This window comes from Cyprinodon tularosa, unplaced genomic scaffold (assembly GCF_016077235.1).
Source record: "Cyprinodon tularosa strain WSP-4 unplaced genomic scaffold, ASM1607723v1 ctg112, whole genome shotgun sequence".
Taxonomy (NCBI): Eukaryota; Metazoa; Chordata; class Actinopteri; order Cyprinodontiformes; family Cyprinodontidae; genus Cyprinodon; species Cyprinodon tularosa.
The window spans coordinates 560,427-581,172 of NW_024037916.1; the positions used below are offsets into that span (position 1 = coordinate 560,427).

At 37.2% G+C, this 20,746-nt stretch overlaps 1 protein-coding gene across 1 annotated transcript; it reads left to right on the forward strand.

Annotated features, from left to right (window-relative positions):
* Positions 1-2,871: 2,871 nt before the first annotated feature.
* LOC119792878 (selenocysteine insertion sequence-binding protein 2-like) lies at positions 2,872-13,390 on the forward strand. The gene is made up of 17 exons (XM_038299717.1): positions 2,872-3,043; positions 3,354-3,505; positions 3,588-3,720; positions 3,809-3,878; positions 4,570-4,778; positions 4,902-4,968; positions 5,045-5,139; positions 7,440-7,580; positions 7,659-7,745; positions 7,862-7,994; positions 8,078-8,244; positions 9,105-9,231; positions 9,314-9,491; positions 9,590-9,810; positions 11,652-11,806; positions 11,922-12,090; positions 13,235-13,390. Exons 1-17 carry the CDS (start codon positions 3,035-3,037, stop codon positions 13,345-13,347), a joined length of 2,226 nt encoding a protein of 741 aa, XP_038155645.1. The 5' UTR covers positions 2,872-3,034; the 3' UTR covers positions 13,348-13,390.
* The last annotated feature ends 7,356 nt before the right edge of the window (positions 13,391-20,746 follow it).

Consider the following 20,746-nt stretch of genomic DNA (forward strand, 5'->3'; position numbering starts at 1 on the left):
AAGGTTGGAAGATAGCAGCATCAAAAAATGAGAAAAAGCGGAAAAAACAGAGATCAGTTAAAGGGGAATCTAGTTCAGAACAATCCAGTGATGATCAATCCATACATTCCACAGCACAACAAAATGAATTCAAAGTCATATTCAAAGTCGTTAATCAGGCAGACTCTTTTACAAACTGGAATCCGGTTCACTTAACAAAAACCATCAATAAACTTGTTGGAGAAGTCAGAGGTGCCAGAATTCTGTACAGTGGAGACCTGCTAATTAACTGCAGAGACAGCGCCCAGCAAGGCAAAGCAATACGTATTAACAAAATTGACGGGATAAGAGTTCAGTGCAGCCTAATGGAGAACAAAAAGATCAGCAGGGGAGTCATTGGAGGAGTTCCTCTGAAAATTTCTGAAAAAGAGATTCTGGAAAACATAAGCGGTGCAAAAGTAAAAGAAGTAAAACGGTTAAAAACAACAAGAAACGGAGAAAGATCTGACAGTTTATCTGTACTAATTAAATTCGAGGAAGAGCAATTACCAAGCAAAGTATTCATCGGTTACATCAGTTACAATGTCAAAATCTACAATCCACCACCATTGAGATGTTTCAAATGTCAAAAATTCGGACACATTGCAGCAGTTTGTAAAGGGAAACAGAGGTGTGGAAGGTGTGCAGGAGAACATGAATATGGTAAATGTGGAAAAGAAGCTAAAATAAAATGCTGTAATTGTGGTGGAGAACATACTGCTGCTTATCGCGGCTGTGAAGCAAGCAAAAGGTCTGAAGAAATAAAAAAAATGAAATTTGAGCTTGGAATAACTTATGCTGAAGCTGCAAAAAGGATCCCATCTCAGTCAGAAAAACCCAAACCTACAGTTCAACACACGGCAAATTTCAAACCTCTAGAGAAATCTCCAAAAATTGATGAAGACTCACTAATTGTTAAAAAGACAAATTTTGTTCTTTTCATGGTGGAAGTGATTAATTGTACTGCTCAGACGACAAAAAAAACAGAAAAAATCAAAATAATAGTGAAGGCTGCAGAAAAATATCTGGATGTTAAAGATATGAACTGGGAGATGGTTGGAAGCATGATGGAAAGACCAATGGGACCATCAGAAACTGGCAGAGGTACGATGACCTAGAGTAAATTAAAATTATACGGGCAAATGTAATTTAGTATAATTTAGTATTATGTGGGTTTAAGTTACACAGGTTATTTTATTGTATTTTTTTTTTTTTTTTTTTTTTTTTTTTTTTTGGGGGGGGTGAATCGTTTCCTGTTTCCTTGCTTTACTCCATATCAGTTGGTGGCGGTAATGCACATTTCACAAGTTTGCCAACCGCCATAAAATCTCATAAGAAGAAGAAGAAGGAGAAGCTGATCTTTGGAGTTCAGAAGGAACCAGGCCGGTGGTGCATGGCGCGTGTTTTGAAGCTGCTTGTGGAGAGATGTCCTGTGCCGTGAGTAGTGAGGAAACAGGAAGCGATTCTTGTGGGATGGAAGAAGGAAATAGTGACAATGAAGGTTGGAAGATAGCAACATCAAAAAATGAGAAAAAGCGGAAAAAACAGAGATCAGTTAAAGGGGAATCTAGTTCAGAACAATCCAGTGATGATCAATCCATACATTCCACAGCACAACAAAATGAATTCAAAGTCATATTCAAAGTCGTTAATCAGGCAGACTCTTTTACAAATTGGAATCCGGTTCACTTAACAAAAACCATCAATAAACTTGTCGGAGAAGTAAGAGGTGCCAGAATTCTGTACAGTGGAGACCTGCTAATTAACTGCAGAGACAGCGCCCAGCAAGGCAAAGCAATACGTATTAACAAAATTGACGGGATAAGAGTTCAGTGCAGCCTAATGGAGAACAAAAAGATCAGCAGGGGAGTCATTGGAGGAGTTCCTCTAAAAATTTCTGAAAAAGAGATTCTGGAAAACATAAGCGGTGCAAAAGTAAAAGAAGTAAAACGGTTAAAAACAACAAGAAACGGAGAAAGATCTGACAGTTTATCGGTGTTAATTAAATTCGAAGAAGAGCAATTACCAAGCAAAGTATTCATCGGTTACATAAGCTATAATGTCAAAATCTACAATCCTCCACCATTGAGATGTTTCAAATGCCAAAAATTCGGTCACATTGCAGCAGTTTGTAAAGGGAAACAGAGGTGTGGAAGGTGTGCAGGAGAACATGAGTACGGAAAATGTGGAAAAGAAGCTAAAATAAAATTCTGTAATTGTGGTGGAGAACATACTGCTGCTTATCGCGGCTGTGAAGCAAGCAAAAGGTCTGAGGAAATTAAAAAAAATGAAATTTGAGCTCGGAATAACCTACGCTGAAGCTGCAAAAAGGATCCCATCTCAGTCAGAAAAACCCAAACCTACAGTTCAACACACAGCAAATTCCAAACCTCTAGAGAAATCTCCAAAAATTGATGAAGACTCACTAATTGTTAAAAAGACAAATTTTGTTCTTTTCATGGTAGAAGTGATTAATTGTACTGCACAGACAACAAAAAAAACTGAAAAAATCAAAATAATAGTGAAGGCTACAGAAAAATATCTGGACATTAAAGATTTGAACTGGGAGATGGTTGGAAGCATGATGGGAGGACCGATGGGACCATCAGAAACTGGCAGAATTACGATGACCTAGAGTAAATTAAAATTATATGGGCAAATGTGATTTAGTATTATGTTGGTTTAAGTTACACAGGTTTTTTTTTTTTTTTTTTTTTTGGGGGGGGGGGGGGGGGGGGTGAATCGTTTCCTGTTTTCTTGCTTTACTCCATATCAGTTGGTGGCGGTAATGCACAATTCACATGTCTGCCAACCGCCATAAAATCTCATAAGAAGAAGAAGAAGTAAACAGACACATCCTCGCTACATTTAGCTAACTGCTGCGTCTCATGCTAAGCTATCAAACAGGTTGTTCATGATTAACGGAGTGAAGGTTTCATCGTGGGGCGGACTTTGACAACACTCTGAGACTCATGTGGAAACACGAATATGTGACAGCATCCAAAAAACCCTGACAATGGAGAAGGTAATGAACGAAAAAATGGATTATAACGGTCTGTTTTGCTAGCCGATAAGCTAACTCGTGACAATGTTTGCGACAAAGCTTTTAAGCCACAACGGTAACAGTTGTTAATAATAAAAAAAGGATGTTAACTGATAATGTAAGACGAGTATTTGAATACCGATAAGGTGATTTCTTATAGCTTGAGCAGCATACAACTGTCAAACAGAGCACAAGATTTACTTGTCTGTCGTAATAATAATTTCCTGTTACATAATTGTTTAATACTTTCTCCCTTTTTTAAGCTTGTTTTTGACATCTTTATGTTTTCAAGGAGAGCAACCCGACTTTTGCTGCTGTTTCTCCTCGGGCTTTGGGTCCAAAACACCAGATGAAACGAATGAGTCGGACTCCTGATCCTTCCTCAGCTGCAGCTCCTCCCCTAATCTTACCAAATCCTTATGTGTCCAACCTCACTTCTGCAAGGTACGAAGATCGGGAGTGACCATCCTTATCGTAACTCGACTCTTGATCTTATATCCACTTTAAAATCGTGTTTTTTATTTAGGAATTGGACAGATCTGAGCCAAAAAAAAGCAGGAAAGGGGGAAGATGCTTCCAGAAGTCAGGGCTTCAGCAGCAGACGTCCTGTTAAAGAGGCCAGTTACAGAGATAAGCCTATTTGGGATCCACAATTTAAGGTTTCTTATCTTATTTTCCTTTTACTCTGAACAGGAAGGGAGATAAGTGTAATCCCTGAAAAAGATTTCAATCATTTTGTCTTTATAGGCTTCAAAAAGCAGCAATGAACCACAGGGCAGACACGGGGGCAAAAACTCAATGGATGCACAGAAAAAAGGTAGCTATCGTTGATTTCAGTAGATGTAGATGCTACTCAATGCAAGGTAGGAAGATCAGGAGTGATTAGAAAGCCAATTAACCTAACAGTCATGTTTTTGAACTGTGGGAGGAAGCTGGAGTACCCGGAGACAACACCAGATGCTCAGGGAGAACATGCAAACTCCATGCAGAAAGACCCTGGACCGGGTATTGAACCCAGAACCTTCTTGCTGCTAGGCAGCAGGGCTACCCACTGCGCAACTGAGCAGCCATCTACCTAATGATGAATTGTATAAACCCTGCGGAATTGCTACTCAAAATTTGGATTCATTGTATGTTAAAAATCAGATAAAATTCTTAAATTTTGAAAATAATTTCCCTATTTCTTTGCTACTTAACTACAGTCCTTGAATAAAGGAAGTATGATAGATCAGTTCAGTTTATTCATATTGTACCAATTCACAACACATGTCATCTCAAGGCACTTCACAGTTCACCAGATCATACAGTCTTAGGGTGAGAGATAAAGTAAAGATCATCATGCATTGCCACCAAAGTTGAATAATGCAATGTTGGTGTATGTTAAAGTGAATTACAATCAGCAATTTGCTCATTTAGTAGATACTTTATGTTTTTCATATATGCTATTGTTATACATAAATCATTATTTGTGTGCATTTTTCCTTCATGCTTACTTTTATCCTCTTCAGGTGTCAGACATGCCAGGTCAGCCCCAGCCTCTGGAAGGAACTCCACACCAGCGCAGGCAGATTTTGTCCCGTTTGAAGTCAAGATGGTGGATTTTCCAGAGTTAGCCAGCGATTTGCAGAAAACAGCGTCCTGTGCTGGAGCGCCAAAAGACCGCTGGGGTCCAAGTCCTCACTGCAAAAATCCACAAACTGAGAGGACTTCCTGGAGGGTTAGTTTCTGTATGGTTACTGTTTCTAAATTGGATATGATGAAAAGTCAAACTTATACATGTCTGCTGTACTGATGGCTTAAATCTAGCTTTACATTGAGCTGTTTTTATTGTATCACACAGGCTGGCAGAAATGAGGCTCCAGCAGAGCTTAGCTCCTTGCAAAACACCAGCCCTCTTAACCCAGCAGGTATTTGGTGTAATAGCCTTTGAACAGCAACATCAGTCATTTTTAATAAGTCAGAAACATCTTTCTTTGTGAACAGATCAGCCAGTGATCACATCATGGGCCAACATTGCCTCTCAGCCCCCCAAGAAACCTGATGTTACCGACAGGAAAACAAACCACAGTGACTTGCAGGTATTGTTTTTTTTTTTTTCTGTTTTAATTCTTAATCTAAAAGGTTTCCCTCTTTGTCTTTTTCTTTATGTTTAGGACATTTCAAAGTGAATCATTTGGGAGTTTTGCTTGAAGTTATTCAGCCAGAAACTCCCTAGGTCTTCTGGGTTGTATAATGATCTACACAACAGAATCGCGATTATGGAAAGTTCAGTATCAAGGAATGGGGAGAGTGTTTGTAGCAGAAACATAAGAGACCATTGCTCATCAGTTTGTGTTCTGTTGGGTTTTTGCCCCAATCATGGCGTAGCATCATGGTTTTTGGGGTGTGATCTTCTAACAGATCGCTGCATCAGGGTGGATGTACGACAAAATGTAACATTGGTTGTACAAGTTTGATGTTAGGATTTTTCTGTAATCAGAAAAGAAACAAGAAAACGTACAGGCTCAGATATATTTACTGATATTTGGACGAATGTCCCTTAGTAAGCTGCAAAAAAACAACTCACTTGGGCATCAATCTCCTTGGACAGCTGACCACATCAGAAATGGCTTAATTTCTTTCCATTGCTTTGCTCCCTTGTGTTGAACAAACTTTTTTTTTTTTTTTTTTAAGCAGCATCCAGCAGTTTTCGGTGGATTTGGGGGCTACTTAACTGTTAGCCTGCCTAATTTATACCAAAACCAGTTCTGGAGTGTTTCTTATAACAATCCAGCTGTTGATGTTAAGGTGAAGTGAAAGAATTTAGAGGTGCTTTCTCCTTCTTCATTGCACCTCCTGGTGCAGTGTTCTGAAACGCTTCATCTTAACTCCTGTAAAAACACAGTTCTTTTCAAAGAGGCAGAAAAGTTCAATCTCTCTCTAGTCTGTCCATGGTTTTCTGCTCCATGTGGACAGTTGTAAAAAGCTTTTTTTTTTTTTTAGTGTATCGGCGGTTCAAGTTTGTTTCCAAACATCCTAAACAATTTCTGTCATGTAATGATGGTAAATTTCTAATAAAAGATTGTTTAATTGGAGGCTTACAGTAGTCTCTGTAAATGGTTTCCCAGAGGCAGTAGACTTCAACTCTATTAACGATTTCATTAATCTACACCTAGATTTTTCTATGCTAGGAATCTGATTAAATGATCAAATCTGCTCAGAAAAGAGAACAAATGTACTGTCAGAAGCTTGTTGATACCTTCCCCAAAATTGTGCAACTTCAAGAGGGACTTTATCTCAATATAGCTGTGAATTAGTGGTGAGTATGTGTATAAAGTTAAACCTTTATGAATTTTCACAGCAAATAGAACACTGTGCATTAAGGTTGGGTGATATTTTCTAACAAATGGCTATGGACGATATGTGAGTGTAGGTGACTTTGTGAGAAAGTCAAGCACGCCCTCAGAGTGCATCTTCTGCACTGCTAGTAATATTGTTAACCACCAGCACATGCTGCTAAAACGCAATAAGGTAAAAATTTCTCTTTTCTGTTGTTTCATCCATTGGAATAGTTTCCTCTTTTCTAGACATTATATTTTTTTTTTATTCTTCTTTCGTTTCTCTGAAGGCACAAAATAAAACAGACTGAAAATGGGCAGAGATTTTTAACTTCACTGGAGGAGCGAATATTCTTTATATATATATATATAAATTTTTTTCTTTAATTTAATAAACATTTTTTTTTGCCTAATGTTTTTGTGTTGAAAATCCAATCCGTAATAAAAAAAAAAAAAAAAAAGTAAAAACTGCCTCTCTCTGGTTCGGCTGTATAAAGGCAACAAAAACCAGTCTCTGGTGTGGATCAGTTCTTTCCTTCCTTCTCAGGTTTATGTTGATAAATCACTGCTGCACGGTGGCACTGGGGAAAAAAGCTGCAGCTGGAAGGAGTTTTTGTGTACCAATAAAAAAAGTATTTTTTTTTTTTCGTTGGCTGCGTCTTAACCCGTAGGTTCCAAAAAGAAACAAAATAATTTCTCTATCGTTGGTGGTTGATAGATTCGTCCAACCTACCTAATGCTGTATGACCTTTTTTAATGGCTGAAACATTTTTATTTGGATCATAATTGCATTAATATGATGCTACCATAATTGATCTCTAGTTAAAAAGGCATTCCTTGTGTTGTGTGGGAAAAAAAAGTTTTGCATATATGTTGCTTGTTTTTTACAATTACTAAGAAATTGAATATTCTGGCCCCACTATTAATTTTCTGCAGCTTTGCTAAACTAATAAAACCCAGTCTTATTTATTTTGTTTTTTAAAAATCTCTGTATGTCTTTCTGAAGGATACATACTTTTTAATTTTTAGAGGAACATTTTGATTGTTGTATTGTATTTTAGACAAAAGACATCACTGCCCCTAAAGAGGAGGGAACTGCAGGAAAGAAAAAGCGAAAGCGGAAAAAGAAATCCAAAAGCAACGCTGAAGATGCAGAACCAGAATCAGAGAGCCCGTTTCATTATGAGCCTCCAAAGCTTGAGGTAAATCTTCTAATATTAAACTGCTTCTAATAACCTAGAGAATATATATATATATTTTTTTTTTTTTTTTTTTTCTAGGATGCAGAAGAATTTCCTGACTTGGCACTGAGTTTAACTGGGGTTGAAAAATTATCAACCAGCAGCAGAACAAAGCTATGCAATGAGGTAGTGTGTTTTTAATGCATGTGCATGGAAATAAGGAACAAAAAGTCTCATATGGTTTGATTTAGTTCGGCTCTGTTTCTATTATCTAGCCCTGATTTTTTTAAATTTTTATTTAGAAAGCAGAGAAAGTGTCGGGGAAAAAAAGCAAGGCCCCTGTCCAGCTGGACATCGGTAACATGTTGGCCGTCTTGGAAAAAAAGCAACAGACTCAAAAATCGAAGCAGGACACAAAGCCGGTCATTCTCTCTGGTTGGTCATTGGCTAACCCCAAACACAAGACTTTTCATAACAGGGTTTAAAAACACGATTAAGCTGTATTTTCTTTGTTGTAGTTGGTGGAGGACTACCAGTGGTCCAGAAGCAGACGGCGGCTGTCAAAAAATCACCCTGGCAACAGGATAAAATTGCACACAATCCACTTGACTCTACCAGCCCTTTAGTTAAAAAAGGAAAGCAAAGAGAAGTGCCTAAAGCCAAGAAGCCTACTCCACTGAAGAAGGTGAGCTGCACTAATCTTCTTAGATCAGGTCTCTGTTTGTAGCTCCTGACGGTTATATTTATGTCTAACAGACGGCAGAGAATGGGGATTAAAACTATTGCTAACAAAATTAGCACTATTAGCATGTACTCAAATGTTTCTGAACTTCACAGCAACAGTCAAACTGTTTAACCAGCACAACCCAAGCTTTATCCCTCCTGGAAACACCTGGTACCTTTTTACACTTGATCTTGGACTTCTATTTTCTCTTTTTTTTAAATATTTTTTTATACTGCTGGGAGTTCCTTACCCACACGCCTCAGGATGTTATAAGTTTATAAGTCTATATTTAATAGCGAATTAAGCAAAAAGCAAACCTTAAAAGGCAAATATAAATACCACACCAGCAGGATGCTGAAATAAAAAAAAAAAAAAATGTATGAAGCTAGAGTTAACATTCAGAGACACTTGAGTACATGTACTTGCTAATTGTGCTAATTTAATTAGCAATGCTTTTGATCCCTATCCTCTGCCATCTGTTTTCCCACAAGGCTTTGCAGCACGGTCGTCACTTATTTAGTAACTGCGTCATGGGTCACTATCCGGCTTTCTGTTAGTTCAACTGTGTTGCCTGTAGATGGCGCCATGGTGGTCTATGTCGACTAATAGTGCCCAGTGCTAGCTTTCTATTTAGGCTCAAAGATGACTATCAGAGCTCCATTTGGACAGACTCTTGGAGTATATAAAAATTATTTAATCATAGTCAGTTGGATTTTACATGACTATAAAAAAAAGTTACTAATGCTTTTTTTTTAAAATATGGTTTTCAGGTGCTAAATTCTATTAGTTATAAAACGTTTTTTATATTCTCGGAAATTCAGGTCATTTTAAAAGAAAGGGAAGAGAGAAAACAGAGACGTCTGCTAGAGGAGAGAGGACTGCTGCCTGAAAATGATTCTGAAGTTGCTAACGATGCTACAGAGGAGCAGAACGACTCAAATGACCCAGGTTGGAAGTAAACTTACTTTTGGAGGAGTTTGAGTTTAGCTTTACTGAGTAATTTTTCCTTTATTATGCTTGTCTTTTTCAGAAGAGATTCAGAGTTTCTCACAAGAATTTGATGAACAGCTGAATTTAAACGGTACAAACCCTGAAACACAAGAGGCCGATGAAGACACAGAAAAAGATGCTGGTAATCAGCAAGATCTCAGCGACTCTGAGCCCCAACAGACCAACGTTCCCAAAATTCACAGCAGGAAGTTTAGAGAGTGAGGCCGCACAAACATTTCCTGCATATCCATGTATGTAGCTTTAAAGACAATAATCAACGGCTTTTCTAATGATTTGCTTCTCATTTGGGTGTCAGCTACTGCAGCCAGATGTTGAGGAAAGATCTGGACGAGTGCGTGACATTGCTTCTGAAGGAGCTGGTCCGTTTCCAGGATCGGCTGTACCAGAAGGATCCCATGAAGGCCCGGATGAAGAGGCGGATTGTGATGGGCCTTCGAGAGGTCCTAAAACACCTCAAACTAAAGAAGGTCAAGTGTGTCATCATCTCGCCAAACTGTGAACGCATCCAGTCGAAAGGTACCTTCATGGATATCACTGCTTATCAGTAGCTTTGGTGGTTTTTTTGTTGGCAGATTAGCCAAAAATAGAAAAATGTTCAGTCTAATGGCGTCTAATTTACATGCAAAGTCTGTGGGGGATGACGACGAGAGGTTCAGCAGCGTGTCTGGAGCGGTGCGTCCGGGAGTTCTGGCGTCCAGGCATCTGAGCGTTCGATATTGGGGTTCTGAAAATTAAACTTTTGCCGCTGGACGCCGGAGCCTCAACCAATAAGAAAAGTTGAACCAGGAGCTTTTTTGGGGGAGACAGAAACTATTTGCAGGCTGTTGTCGCTTCTGCATATGAAAGATAAATATATTAGGCTTAAACTCTATAGGTTATAAAGAAAAGCACTTAGAATAGATGGTTATGTAGGCTATAAGGAAAAGAGATCAAACTCATTATTGCTGCACTAAAACATTTTTAACGAATTACGGCAAAAAAGTTTGTAAATACCCAAATTAACTTAAAATGGTAAAACCTGCTGACATAAAATATTAAATTTTATATTCTGCTACTTGCACTTTTTACCACAAACCTGTAAAACTCTATATACTATTAATTTCCAGCCTCTATGAACGGCAGCAGGAAATCCCCCACAAGCTGCCGATGTTATGCCCAGAAATGCCTCTCCTCTCGCACACTGATGAGAAAACAGATTGAAATCTGAACGAAAATGGAACTTTTAAACATATTCTTAATGTTGTTATATTTCTTATGCATGGATGTCCTTAAATTGAAAGTTTTGGTGGACACATAAATTTTAACGAATACGATTTTTACTTGTATAGAGACACGTTTTAGTGAATGTGCTATAGTCAGTGTCCGATTAATATGTTCTCTACTCAATGGATGGCATTTCCCTCTTTTGCTATGAACACCATTCTAGATAATTTCTGAAAAGAACATTAAGAATATGTTTAAAAGTTCCCTTTTTCATTCATATTTAAATCTGTTTTCTCATCAGTGTGAGAGAGTTTAGGGCAACGCTCGCTCCTACGACAGGGGGGTAATTCTCGGCATTTATCTGTCCACCACAACTTTCAATTTCAGAACATCCATGCATTAGAAATATGAAAATAATAAGAATATGTTTAAAAGTTCCCTTTTTCGTTCATATTTCAATCTGTTTTCTCATCTCCCAAGAGGGGGAGATAATTCTCTGCATAACACCGGCAGCAGAGCTCTCCGAGCGGGGATGTCCAGCTCTGCCTCCCGGTGGTATGCTGGGGTGTCTGGCTCTCTGAACAAGAACTGCACACAGTATTTTAGTGGGATCATAATCCGGATGAACTGATTGCACAGAGGATGTTTGGAGGTGGACTTTCTTGCTCATAAATGTGTCAAAGCTATTTTTCCAACTCCTAAAGAAAGCCAAGCTGCTCTCTAGCTTGAAGCTACAGAAAAGAGCAGATAAACAACTAGAGCGCTGAGCATCCAAAGCATTGAAGCGGCAAAGCAACTTGACCACAGTTTGGTCCAGGGTCTGACCGGCCCTTACATTTCAGCATTTGCAGTAAATCAGGATTCTGTGTTCTGGCTTTTCTCCTTTTCTTACCTGATGCATTGGTTAAGATTTCTTCTTATGTTTTTTTCAAGATCAGAGATTTTTCGTTCCTGTGAGTAATTTTGTGGCACTTCCATTTTGATGTGGACACGAACTTTGTTTTCAGATGTAGGTTAAAGGGAAACAAAAGGTACTGCGTCATAAATGTGTACAAATAAAACATCGATAGCAGAGAGTCCCAGACAGGCATGCCGTTGCCGAAGCTGGAAGGAGTTATAACTGCATGTTTATAGAAAAAATATTGCCTTCACAGGTGGACTGGATGAGGTTCTGCACACGATCATCAACATGTGTCGCGAGCAGGGTGTGCCGTTCGTATTCGCACTTTCCAGGAAAGCGTTGGGCCGCTGTGTCAACAAGGCTGTACCCGTCAGCCTCGTGGGCATCTTCAACTACGACGGTGCACAGGTCAGGGGTAGCTTTGGCACGTGTGCATGTTAAATCTTTTTTTTTTTTAAAGTAAACATTTATAATAGATGCCTCAATAGTTTTTAAATGAAGAGATTTGCTTTAATCCCAACAGGACTTTTATCACAAGATGATTGAATTGTCATCTGAGGCCAGGAGAGCCTACGAAGTGATGCTGACCAGCCTGGAAACGGAGGATGATGCAAATGCAGAGCAAATAAACAGCCTGTCTGAGGAGTCCGAGCCTGGACCTGACACCGGGTGGTCCGAGAAACCTCAGTACTGTAGGTTACAGCTTCTTATTTATGGATCTTTAAAGAGGAACATTTAAAGAGATAGAAAATATAAGTCTTACCCCCTTCTCCGCATACATAGGGGGTAGAGGGGATGGCACATGTCCAATTAAACAGGACTCTCTCTCTCTTTCTTGCAGCTTAAATGAATTAGGCAAGAATTCATAAAAGTGTTTCGTTTTATTTGATTTTAAGCACTGTTATAGGCAGTGAATTTGGCTAAGTTTAAGTATGAACTCCACTTCTGCTCCAAACAGTTTTTCCCGTAAAAAGAACTTGTGTGTTGGATTTGGAGATTTCCCTGTAAAACTTAAAATGTTTTCAGATTCCAGCGGGCTTATAACTTGACTGGGCCAATTTAAGGTAAATTGGAGGATGTTCTTTTTCCGGGCGGATCATCAAAATAAGTGGTCCTTCTAATTGTCCATCATTCTGGTGATATGTTTATGTAAGGCCATCTTGCATGCTCGTCCCTATTTTCACTTACCGGTGGAGAAATTGCAAATCTTCATTTGGAAAGTAAGCTTGTATGAGTGATGCAAACAGCAACCTTTAAACAGAGAGTGCAAAAGAGAGTATATGCTCTCACGTTTAATAGGTGTTCCCACTCTGGAGCAGGTACAGGGTTACGAGAAGTGGTGGCCTAGTAGGTAGGGAGTTGAGCTTGGATCCAAGAGGTTCTGAGTTCAAGCCCCACTTCCACAGACTGCCACTCTGGGTCCCTGAGCAAAGACCCTGAACCCCACACTGCTCCCTGGGCACTGCACAATGGCAGCCCACTGCTCCCCAAGGGGATGGTTAAATGCAGTGAGTGAATTTAGTTTTTCTTTTTTTTTTTTACTTGTTACAATGTAATGACAGTAAAGTGGAATTCTATTTTTTATATATATATATATATATATATATATATATATATATTATTATTTTTTTTTTTTTTAACTGTTGAGGGCGGGTCTTTTCAAAATTTTGCAAAAATCCTTCACTATACCTCTAAGCTTAAATATCTGTTCATTTTGGTACCAATCTAATTTCTGGGTGCATCACTTAAAATGTGTATATTTATTTTTTTATTCCAGTTAAATGTTGTTGATTCAAGGCTCATAATAATCCCGCACTGCCTCCATTTTCTTCTCAGTTAAATTGTGGGAGAAGATTCTGGAGGATGAAAGCAGCCGTGCTTTTCTGAGCCATGCGGAGCAGCTCCTGGACAGTGAATGTACAGAAATCCCTGAAGAGGAGAGGAGTTGACTGCAGCGAATGTTTCCTCGGCTATAAAAGAAGGAAAAAAAAATATTTAGGGGCTACACCCAGACAAGACCTTAGTTTGGTTTTCTTTTTTTGTGTGTGTGTGATTTATGAATTCCATGAACTCTTTCAGGGATGGAAGCAGGTATAAAGCCTCACACTATGAACTTTGAACCATCATGACTGTGACCATTCATGCAGAATGTGTAGGATGTGTTTTTTTTTTTTGTTTTTTTTTGAGTATTTTTTGTATTGATGATACAGCATTATATTGCAAAGCAATCATTTTCACATAATGGCTATATTTGATTTTTGGATGAGTTGTAGGAACTGAAAGGGTTACCTCTAATTAGAAATAAGTAAACATGGTTATGAACTAGTTATTAATTAAGCTGGTGAGTTGTTAAAGTGAGCAGTGCCTTCTAAACCAGGGGGTTGTGCAGTAGGGCATAAAAACTATCTACTAACTGAAAAGTTAACTAACTGTAAAGTTTAAACATCTTAAATAACAGGTTTATAAATTGTTTATAGGTCAGTGGAAAGTTTTGTTTTGTAAAGAGGAGACAATGGATGTGATTCAAAACCAGAAGAATAACCCTGTGAAAACATGGAGAAAAGTCTGCAAAGGAGCTGTATGGTCAGCAATGGCTCTAAATTATGCTGTTTTACTTTAAAATTTATTTATCAACATCTATAGGTTCCTCATTCAGTATTAGTTTAGAATTTCATTACATTGAAATACCGTCCTTATTGCTCTTATTCCAAAAGAAATTTCTGTTCAAAGAATGAGGATATTGATTCTGTCTTGCTGAGATCTGTTTGCACGGATCCTCCTCCTAAAGTTTTAGTTTTTGCAGACCGTCTATGCAACACATGAATTAGTTTGGCTCTTGGTATCAAGCTTTGAACAGCAAGCCAGCATATTCACACAGCTCCTTTTATACTGGCTGAAACCTCTTTGAAAACTACAGAATGGCTCCAGAAACCTGCATAATCCATTTCTGTTTTTCTTTATTTTGCGATCATATGGTGAAGCCCACAGCATCACTTCTTCTCTCCTGTACCTAATACCGGATTGTTTGTAGCTGGAAATGATTGTAATCTCACTTGACCAAAGAGCACAAATCCACCTTAAGTCTTATGTTTATATTTTAAGCATTGGGCAGAAAAGGGATTTTATTCCCTCAAATGTTTCCAAACAGCTTGGCTTGCTTTGATAGTTGTTACAGAGACCTGGTGTCCCAAAGCGCATCACTTAAGCCTTCCCCCTCTTTGTAACTACGACTTTTACATATGAGTTCTTGTCCAGCTACTTTCAGTCCCATTTTGGCTAAATCTACTTTTTATTTACTAATCTGATCACTGATTAGCCGGTGTAGGCGGGAATCAGATGTCTCGTAGCTGATTCCTGGTTTAATAAGTTTGCATACGATCTCGTATCTTTTCCCACTCTTACAGATGGGTGCGAGGTGTATGCTTCTGCATGATGTCATCTAAACCTCAGGTTAAGAGTATTTATAGGTTAGTAAAGTTATTTCATAGGAATCATTGGCAGAGGATTTAAAGACATATTTTTCTTTTTTCCTTTTTTCGCTTAGTAATAGCTGAACAGGTTTACAGTTTTGGTTTACACTCCTTTTTTTTCCCCCAAGGGCCGTTAAGCAAAGATCATGTATGATTTCTTAACAAAAAAGATCACATTTCTTTTTTCACCAAGATGTTAAATCTTTTTTTTTTTTATGTTTGAAAATCAAGGATAAGGACCTATTGTGTAAAATAAAAAAAATTTGTTTTTAGAAATATAAGTAATTTTTAAAACTAAAATTGTGAATAAAAATTTAACCTGATAATCTTCTAATATCATAGAAAAATAATATTAAGAAAGCAATAAATATTGAGATGATGGTGTTAAAAGAGGGTAAGTTAATGTAACCTTGGGTTCTAATTGATAATCATGATCAAATATGCAATTATGTTACTATTAATAACTTAGAGGAAAAATTACAAATATAAGAGGATAATAACTGAAAAATGTATTTACAAATTTGAATTACAACAGAATAAAAGGTCATTACTGTTTAGAATGAATTTAGTTTCTCTTCTATACAGCGGAACAGAGGGAGGGGTATAATAACCCAGATATCTGCAAAACATGATTTTTATTAGGGAAAATACTTAATTCACATTCCTCCTGTTTACAAACCTGGAGTTATTCTTCTGAAGTCTTGAGTAAAAATCTTAACCAGACCTCTGTTTCCTGTTGTTGCTTGGTGTTTGGGTTAGTTTCTTAGCCGTTGGTAGAAAACCTTTATAGATCACTTCTTATCTTTGATATTTTACCGTCGGTAACTGATGCCACATTGATGAATATTTTTTGACCTAAGAAAGAACATGTTGGTAAGATTGAGACAAAAGGACTTAATTGCATATTTACTCTTTCATTAAAGTTTTTATTTCTTCATCTCATAAAATTGGAGTAAGATTATAAAGCGTCAGACTTTAAGTTGGGAAACAGCCTCTCATCTGGTTAAAAAGCATGTTGGGATCTACTCTAACATGAGAACAATGATGTTTAGCTGTGTCTAATCGACACTATTTGTTTGAATGATTTTTGATTTCAAAGGACTTTACCACAAACTGCTAACTTGAAATGTTAGAAACAAATAAAAGTTATGGACAATCTTTCTAATTCTAGTAATTGCAAAATAATTTACATGCAGTTAGCTGGAGTTAAAGCTGTGCTCAAGGACATATTGGCAGAGATTAAAACCAAGTTCCTGGTGCTGAGAGGTGACTGTAATGATGGAATCTTTGGCCAATCGTTGGGGGGAAAAAAACAAACTTTTAATCAATTTGCTCCCAAAGTGTCTGCATTATGAAAATCTATTTAAATACTAAATTACAGTAGCCTTTCTGCTTAAGAAAGGTATTCTGCATATGATTTTATTTCCTCTGATAATACTCCAAGGAAGAGCATCTTTCTACACTTTCTAAAAGCTAAATAAACACGTGTCTGTGGTGAGTTTATATGGTTCAAGCTGCTAAAATAGGATTTAGATGCAATATTCCTTGATTAATCTTTCTTCACTGATGACATGTATGTATTTCTATAAATACTGTTTTGGATACACCTTAGAGTTGATTATTTCAGGTGACAGAGCCGAGGTTTGTCTTGAATAAAGAATGTGTATCAAACTGATGTTCCTTGTTTTATTTTCTGAACAAACTGAAACATGGAAGCAGAACATGGAAAATGGAGAAACATTTCCAGACTTAATCCCTGATCCTGTTGACTAAAAGTCACCTTTTTCTGTTTTAACCTTTAGTAGGATTTACAATGAATTTTGACCAGTATAGAAATGTCTGTCATTGTTATAAAAATGTTAAGTATTCTGTATGTATGAACAAAAGTATCTCAGAATATTCGATTATCAATAAAGAGCATGCTTACAGTACCTGAGCAATATAAAATGGGAAGCTTATGTAGACGTATTGTTTAAAGAGTGATATATTTCTTTTTTTTTTTTTATGTTGATTCAAAACCTCAAATTCAGTTCTGCATAAGTTTTGAATATTCCATATAGTTAGACCAATGCAACAGAAAAATAAAAATTTTTGCATAAATGAATTATTGCATCAGTGCATTGAGACATGGAAGCAGTAAGCCTCTTGTTCTGCTTAGATGAGGCCCAGGAAGCTTTAAAAGGGGCATCTGATAAGCAAAAAAATAATAATAAAAAATAAAATCCTTTCAACCTTTATTTGTTGTTGCTTTTATTTGAGCTTAACAGAAAGACTTATCCCACCATTATCAAAGGAGGCTTTATATCAGTTATAGGCCATCCTGACCTAGATTTTTTGTTTCTATGATGAATTCTTGCTGCTAATTTATAAACAGGCTCTGTTAAATATATTATAAAAAGAAATTTAAAACTTCAGAGACCATGCCTGTTCCAAGGTAGAGAATTCAAAAACAGAGACACTGGAATATTTTTGGCAGTGCCACAATAAAAGCATCTCCTTGATTTAATTTGTCTTAAATAATCCAAAGTTTAAGCTCTATTTAGAGAAAGCCATTATCCAAATTCATCTGCTCCACGTGTTTGAACTGCTAGGATAATTATCATTAAATATGTGTGAGTTTATCACACCCTGGTATGGGCTGCCTGTTGAACTGATGTTCTAATCTAATTGGGACAATTCTTCTGTCTGGATTTAGGGTTATAATCTTCATTTTGTACTTGGCAAAGATTTGGAAATGGAATGAGAGCGGCGTCCTATTTTGATTAGGCTGGAGCCATGGATGTCTAATCATCTGCTAGTGTGTATAATGTAAAATATGATGATGTATAAAAGGAGATGTATAAAATGCCTTTTTAACTGTTAATCGGAGCCACATCCTGAGAGGTGAGCCCAGAGGTGAGCAGCTGCCATTCTGTAAACCTAAGCAATTTCTCTGATCTGAGTAAGATAAGCAATTTCTTTCAAAATCTGCATACTTGTAGAAAATGTCCTAATCTAAATGGGTATTTTATATATTTAAATAAAGGTTTAATAGAAAATAAGTACCTTTCCAAAGCAGTTAGTGTCCCAAATGCAGATAATAAATTCTCTGAATTGTTTTGGACCACAACGTTGGAGGCTATAATGCCTTTTTTAAATAGATGTGCAGTAAACGGGATTCATGAAGAATCTGTAAACTCAGGATAACAGTTGCTGGTAGCAGTTCACAGGTAATCCTGCCTCATAATTGGGCTACACACATGTTCAAGTTTTGATAGAGATTTTTTGCCTTACAAACGGAACAGAAGTTTCTGGTTGGATTTAGTCTCAGATTTAGGCTGGTCACTCTACAAATTTAATTTATTCTATTTGAAACCAAGATGCTGCTTTCATACTGGTGTCTTTGGGGAAATCATTTTCAAAAATGGATTTCCTATCCATTTGTTATTTACATTGAGTAACTACTTCAAACACCATAATATAAAACACTTCCACATAGCATGATACTTTTCTACCATGCTTTGCAATGTGCTTTGGCTTAGATTTTGAGTTCATAGTTCTACATAAATACAATTCTATACATATATAGATATATATTACTGACATGTTTCAAAACCTGCTTCAGAGTGCATAACGCTGAGTTGCATCATGTTTTTTACATCACTGAAAAAAATTCTACTTATAACAAAATATTTCTCAATACTAATGTTTTAGTCCTCTGCAAGCTTTGTGATTTGATGTATTACTACAGTACAGGTTTTTCTTTGAATGGGAGATTTTGTGCTTTAAAATACACTTCATGTCTCATGCTGCAGCTTTGTTGTTTTGCTGATAGTGGATCTTTAAAACGTTGTGCTAACTTCCCCGATAGTGATGAAATCTTGTCTGTTGGCACTTGGTATAGATCATGAAGCGACACAATCCTTTCCTGTTTTACATATCTTCTTGTTTCGGATTTGCAACTTATATTTTAAAGAGTTGTGAAATGGTTTCAACACAAAATCTTTTTCTTTTTTTTCCACAAAATATTCACATATACAAAAAGTTCGGTTTCCAGATCAGGAGGCCCCAAAAAAGAAAGAGAGAGAAAGAAAAACCAACTGGACTTAACTTGTGGTCGGAAATATTCAGGTGGCTTCTCTTAAATCTGAGCTTGGATAACTTCCAGACTTTTTAGTCAGATCTGCAGATCTAGGCTCTGCAGATCTAGACCCCCTTAACAATAACGCCTTGCTGGTGTCATGGTTTGAATGAGTGATGGTTTGTAACATGAAGGAAGCTAACTGTGAAGTTTTTTTGTTATATATGAACAAATTATCCTCAAAAGACTGCCTCTTATCCCTGAGCCTGAAGTGCACAGCTGAATCTTCGCCATGACGACCGGGCTCTTCTGTGTAAAGCCATAAATCTGTCTTTCAAAGTAAACTTTTTCTTTGCTAATCAATAATAAGGCTAAAATGTTATGCCTTTTTAAAGGTCAGAAGCTCATATTAATTGTATATTTTGTGAAAAACAATATAACAATTTGATGACTTCCAAAGCTTCTAATATGCAGATTCCAAACATCTGATTCAATTTTAGCCCACTCCGTATGTCTCTTTTTAAGCCTCCAGCGGACATTTAAAATACATCCTTCTGTGACATCAAGGCAAACAAAGGGAAATCAGAAAGCTATCAGGATGAAAAGCTGTCCACCTCCATGGGTCTGCTTAATTCTCCGTCATAGTCCTGTTTGAAGATGCCACGTTTATATGTCCAATCAATCCTATGCAGGTATAGACCCCACAGAACACGTTTTGGTGCAAAATGTGTGCATCTAGAAAAAAAACAAAAGCTCTTGAGAAGCTCCTGGCTAAAGCTGGTAGAATAGTGTTATTATCAAAAGTGAATCGAGTCATAAACCATCATGCCCTGTAAGACTTCTAAGGTGAAAATCTAAGCTTCTAAGATGCCCCAAAATCACAAAAAAAAAACACACACTAACATTTCAGAAGTCCATCAGGGACAATGTCCTAAATCTTTTGGGAAATAAATGGCTGATGAAACTAAACCTTAAAGGTTTGGTTAATCTCGGATTTGGAAGAAAAAGGGGTAAATTATACAGAGGTGAAGACATCCTGCGGTGCGACCGTATTGAAACCAAACTGGTTGACTTCATAGCATGGATAGCAAGGGAATATCAATAAGATCTCAAAACATCAGCCAGAAAGTTCAAACTTGGGCCATAAATGACTCTGAAGTCACAAAAAATAAAATAAAATCTCATAAAGTAAACTTGTCTGGGTCAAATTAACATTAAATCAGAAGAATTTCTTTCAAAATAAGCACTCTCTCTGAAGAAGACAACCAAAGCGTGAGAGTGATTTGTTTTATTTGAGATTTCAATGACAGTGGTCCCATCCAGTGGGAAGAATAAAAGCTAAGCATGTTAGATTCTCACATTAGAATTTGTTACCAGGAGGGACATGTTAACGCTGCCGATAATGAGTGCAACGAGTCTGAAAACAAAAAACCCGGCAGACAGGTTTATCAGGTGCACACCTCTCAGATAAACCAGACCCAAAAGGTTTGACCATAGACAAGCACAAACAACAGACGATATTCATTAAGTTCCTTTATTACGACTCTTTTTCAGCTTAAAATGTTTGGTGTTGAAGATCCATTTTGAGGCTGTACCAGTTCTCTACAGTTTGATTAAAAGCTTTTACTTGACAGCAGGCTGTTATATTAAACAAAGAATTACATTCAGGAGCAGCTGAGGGTGGTAGAAGGGTTTTTAGATTTGCAGGTAGGTCGTTTTGACCTGATGCTTTTCTTCTGGTTAAAGAATGAGTTTGAACAGAACATTTTTTGTTTCTCTTAAAAAAAAAAAAAAAAAAAAACAATTTCACAGATGTCC